The sequence below is a fragment of the Aureococcus anophagefferens genome (genome assembly GCF_000186865.1).
Source record: "Aureococcus anophagefferens unplaced genomic scaffold AURANscaffold_34, whole genome shotgun sequence".
NCBI lineage: Eukaryota > Pelagophyceae > Pelagomonadales > Pelagomonadaceae > Aureococcus > Aureococcus anophagefferens.
The window spans coordinates 79,800-84,653 of record NW_008705592.1 but is presented as its reverse complement, the minus strand read 5'-3'; the positions used below and the strand labels follow the sequence as shown (position 1 = coordinate 84,653).

At 72.5% G+C, this 4,854-nt stretch overlaps 1 protein-coding gene across 1 annotated transcript; it reads left to right on the top strand.

Moving 5' to 3' along the window:
• Window positions 1-47: 47 nt before the first annotated feature.
• AURANDRAFT_67160 (hypothetical protein) lies at window positions 48-4,397 on the top strand (the record flags this gene model as incomplete). Its single annotated transcript, XM_009042632.1, has 4 exons — window positions 48-200; window positions 247-2,444; window positions 2,544-2,891; window positions 3,059-4,397. The coding sequence occupies 4 exons, from the start codon at window positions 48-50 to the stop codon at window positions 4,395-4,397; spliced, it is 4,038 nt and encodes a 1,345-aa protein (XP_009040880.1).
• Window positions 4,398-4,854: the final 457 nt, after the last annotated feature.

The following is a 4,854-nucleotide window of genomic DNA, read 5'->3' as shown; positions in this document are numbered from 1 at the left end:
AATGAGGCTCACACGATAACCTCAAGTTGCCGTCAAGTTGCGAAGCGATGAGGCTGCCCCTCGTCGTCGTCGTCGTCGCGGCCGCCGCCTCGGCTCTGGACCTCGGCCAGGGCTGGCGCGTCTCCCTCGACGGCGACACCATCACCGCGCGGCGCCGCGGCGTGCCCGGCCTCGAGGCGCTCGCCGTGACGTTCTCCGTGGTAAAGCCAATAACAACAAAAAAATAGAAACAATGGTTGCTTGTAGGGCTACCTCTCCGGCGGCGGACCCACGACGCTCCCTAACCCCATCGGCTTCACCGCAGCAAAATTCACCGCCGACCTCGACGCGCCGCTCGGTAACCTCACGCTCCGCACCACGGCGGCGGGCGCCGAGGCCTCCGGCGCGTTCTGCGAGTCGCGCCGGAGCGCGCACTGCGAGGTCGTCTCGTGCGCGAGCGTCGACTACTGGGACGCCGCCGCCGCGCCGTCCTCCTGCCTCGGCGGCGCCGTCGCGCTGAGCGTGGACGCCGCGGGCCGCCTCAGCGCCGTCGCGTCGCTCGCGCCGTCGGCCGCGGCCGCGCCGTCGCGGGCCGTCGTCGGCCGCCTCGCGCTGACGACGGCCTCGGCGCCGGACGAGATGCTCGTCGGCTTCGGGAACCAGCCGTCCAAGCTCGACCTCAAGAACAGCTCCTTCGACGTCGTGTCCCAGGAGAACGGCATCGGCCGCGGCGACGAGCCCATCTCGGCGCTCGTCGGCGCCGGCGCGGCGGGCGCGGCCGGGAGCCCGCTCACGACCTACAGCGCGGTGCCGCTCTGGCTGTCGTCGCGGGGGTCCGCCTTCCTGCTCAACGACACGCGCGCGCTCCGCGTCGAGTCGACGGCGACCGCGACGGCCGTCGCCGCGCTCGGCGCGTGCGGCGACGGCGACACCCCGTTCCGGCCCGCGGCGCTCGCGGTCGCGACGCCCGAGCGCGCGACCTGGGCGGCGCTCCAGCGCGAGGCGCGGGCCATGGCCGGCGGGGACGCCCCGGACGTGCCCGCCTGGGCGACGGGCGGGCTCGTCGCGGGCATGATGGGCGGCTCGGCCGCGGTCCGGAGGAACGTCGCCGCGCTCCGCGGCGCGGGCGTGGCCGTCGCGGCGGTGTGGCTCCAGGACTGGAGCGGCCAAAGCGCGGACAACGGGGGCGGCCGCGTGCTCTTCGACTGGCAGCCCGACGGCTGCCTCTACCCGGACTGGCGCGGCCTCGTCGACGAGCTCGCCGCGGCGTCGATCCGCGTGCTGACCTACGCGTCGCCGTTCCTGACGACCGCGGCCGTGGACGGCCAACCCTGCCGCGCGAACCGGACGTCGCTCTACGCCCACGCGCGCGACCGCGGCTACCTCGTCGCGGGCGACGACGGAAAACCGCTCCTCGCGCGCGAGGAGGTCCTGTCGACCGCGGCGACGGTCGACTTCACGAACCCGGCCGCGGCGGCCTGGTTCCGCGGCATCCTCGCCTGCCAGGTGCTGGGCCGCCGGGACGCGTGCGACCCGGCGAGCCCCTTGCCGCCGCCGCCGCCGAACGCGACGGCCGTCGCGGGCTTCATGGCGGACTTTGGCGAGCACCTGCCCCTCGTCGGCGCCCACCTGCACTCCGGCGCGGACCCGCTGGCCTACCACAACCAGATGCCCGACGACTGGGCGCGGCTCACGCGGTCCGCCGCGGTCGGGAGCGACGCGCTCGTCTTCCACCGGTCGGGCGCGCCGCGGACGCTCGAGAGCGCGGGCCTCTTCTGGGCCGGCGACCAGGAGCAGAGCTGGCAGAAGAACGACGGCTTCGCCTCGCTGCCGCGGACCTACGTGTCCTCGGGCCTCGCGGGCTGGACGCAGCACAGCGACGTCGGCGGCATGATCTTCTGCGAGACGGCCTGGCTCTGCGAGCGCACGGACGAGCTCCTCGCGCGCTGGCTCGAGCTCAGCGCCGTCGTCGACCCCGTGCTCCGATCCCACCCGTCGAACGGCAACGACCGCGTGCCCCAGCCCTGGTCCGACGGATCCAACCTCGCCGCGACGCGCCGCGCGGTCGCGATCCACGTCGCGCTCCGCGGCTACAAGCGCGCGCTACTCGCCGCCGCGGCCCGGGGGGGACCGCCCGTCGTCCGCCACGCCTACCACGCGTGCGCGACGGACGCGCTGCCGTCGGACCGCTTCGACGCGCTCGGCGGCGCGCAGCTCATGCTCGGCGACGACGTCCTCGTCGTCCCCGTCCTCGCCGCGGGCGCGAAAACCGTCAACGCGACCGTCCCGCCGCCCTGCGCGGGGCCGGGCGCCTGGGTGCGCGTCTGGGACCCGGAGACCCCGCTCGCGCCGGGCGCCGCCGTCGAGCTGCCCGCGCCCCTGGGCATGCCCGCGATCCTCGCGCGCAACGGCACGGCCGCCGCCGCCGCGCTCGTCGCCGCGGCCGCCGCGCTCGGGCCCGCGTGGTGACGCCTAAGTAACGGCTAAGCGCCGGCGCAAGGAGAAGATGCAGGGCATCTTGAAGACTGGGGCAAGACGGGCAACAATGCTCCCCGCCGCGTGAGGCTTCCACCCTGCTCCGACGCTCCCGCCATGGCCGCCTGGTCGTCGACGCTGAACAAGCTCGCGGGCCTGCGCGACGACATGCGGCGGAGCCTGAGCGTGAGCTCCAAGCCGCCGGCGCTCAAGGTGACGAACGCGCGCTACCGCTTCGAGCACTACTGCACGGCGAAGCACCTCTGGGAGGGCTACGACGCCGCGGCGAACGACCGCATCGCGCGCGCCTTCGCCGCGGCGCCGGCCGGCGGCGCCGTCGCGCTGGAGGGAGTGCCCTTCGAGGTGCGCTGGGGCGACGCCGCGAAATCCGGCAAGCTCGCGCGGCGGCCCTCAGGGCAGCACAAGAGTGATTCAACGTCGCTTCAACGTGAGTGTTCCGCGCGCGCGCGTTCTGGAAAAAGCATCCACGCTTCGAGACCGTTCCGAGAGATGATCGCTCGTCCAAAAATCAGCCGAAACGAGTGGAAACCGGCCGAGAGAGGAGCCTTTGAAGTTGGGAATTTCGCACTCTTGTCCTGCCCAGGCGGCCCTACTCGGGCGTGATCCAGGTCAACGTGACCACGGAGAACACGCGCCTCGTGCGGCGCTGCCGCCTGGCGACGGTCGAGGGCGCCGCGGGCGTCGACGCGGACGTCGTGCTCGAGGCCGGGCTCGAGGCGGTGGAACGCGACGACGGCGCCTTCGACGGGTCGCTGCCCGCGGGCCGGCCCTTCCTCGAGGTCGGCGGCCGGCGCGTCGACGTCGAGGACCTCGCGGGCGCCGACGTCGTGGACGTGGTCCTCGAGCTCGTCGTCGCGGCGCCCGCGCCGACGCCGCGGCCGCGGTCCGAACCGAGGGTGTCCCGGAACGCCGCGCGGACGCTCATGGTCGCGACGATGAACATGGGCGGCGCGAACGTCGACGGCGACGAGCTCCACCACTGGCTCCGGGGCGGCGCGACTCGAGACGGCGCGCCGGCGTCCCTCGTGGTCGTCGGCGCGCAGGAGGCGGGCTCGGTCGGCGCGCTCGAGGAGTCGGTGGACGCGCACCTCAAAGACCACGCGCGCGTCGACCTCGACAGGACGTCGGCGGGGCGCGTGGGCCTGTGCCTGCTCGTCTACGTCGCCCGGTGCGAGGCGACGCGGCTCGTCGGGGCGGCAAAAGTCGACTACGCGAACCTCGGGCACCTCGACCGGGACCCGACGGCCGTCTTCAAGGGGTCGCTCTCGGCGCGCGTCGCCGTCGACTTTTGCGACGGGGGCGCCGTCTTCGAGCTGGCGGTCGCCGTCGCGCACCTGCCCGCGCACGAGGGGAAGTTGCTCCGGCGCGTCGAGGCGCTGGGCACGCTCGGCGCGCGCCTCGCGGCCGAGGGGGGCCTGTTCAACGGCGCGGACGCGGCGTGCTTCTTCGGGGACCTCAACTTCCGCCTCGACCCGCGGCTCGGCGCGGACGCCGTCGCCGCGGCCGCGGACGTCGCGCTCGGCGGGCCGCCGGCGCCGGGCGGGAGGCCCAGGTCGGTCAAGTACTCGGCGGCGGACTGGCGGGCCATCGCGGATTACGCGCACGACGCCGCGGCGCTCCGGCCCTTCGACGAGCTGCGGCGCGTGCTCGACGACGTCGCCGCGCGGGCGCCGGCGCCGGCGGCCGCGGGCGTGCCGCCGCGCATCCTCGCGCGGGGCTGGCGCGACGCGCCGCCGGCCTTCTCGCCGACCTTCAAGGTCCGGCGCAGGGCCGGCGTCGACTACGTCGAGAAGCGGCTCCCGGCCTTCACGGACCGCGTCCTCTTCGCCGGCGCGCTCGACCTCGCGGACTACGCCGCCGCGCCCGAGGTCTCCACGTCCGACCACAAGCCCACGCGCGCGGAGTTCCGCGTGACGAGCTAACGTGGGCGCGATCGTGTTTTTGTCCCGAGCGAGTTGCCTTCAATGTGAACCTCAAGCTTGAAATCAGTGCCAAAAACAAACCCTTGAAACGAAAGGCCTGGGGGTTTGTATCTTGAAGTTCAACACAAAAAGTTGCCAAGCTCAACATACAAGTTGAAGTTAGGGGGTCGTAAACCGCTTGAAAGTGGGGTCATTTCGCCGAGACTGGCGTTGTGAGTGCGGTACCTTCGTACATTTTGAGACACTCGGGCGTGAGGATCGTTTTTCGCGAAAAGTTGACTTTCAGCCCGCGCTAGACCCGCGTGCGCGCGCGCGCGCGGCAAATTCTCAGGAGGTGTAGTACACGTCCCGCCCGCCGCCGGCGGGAAACAATAAATAATTATTATTTATTTAATTCGAGTGGGCCGGCCTAGGCGTACGTTGTTTTTGGCACTGCTTGAAATCTGTGGCAATCGAG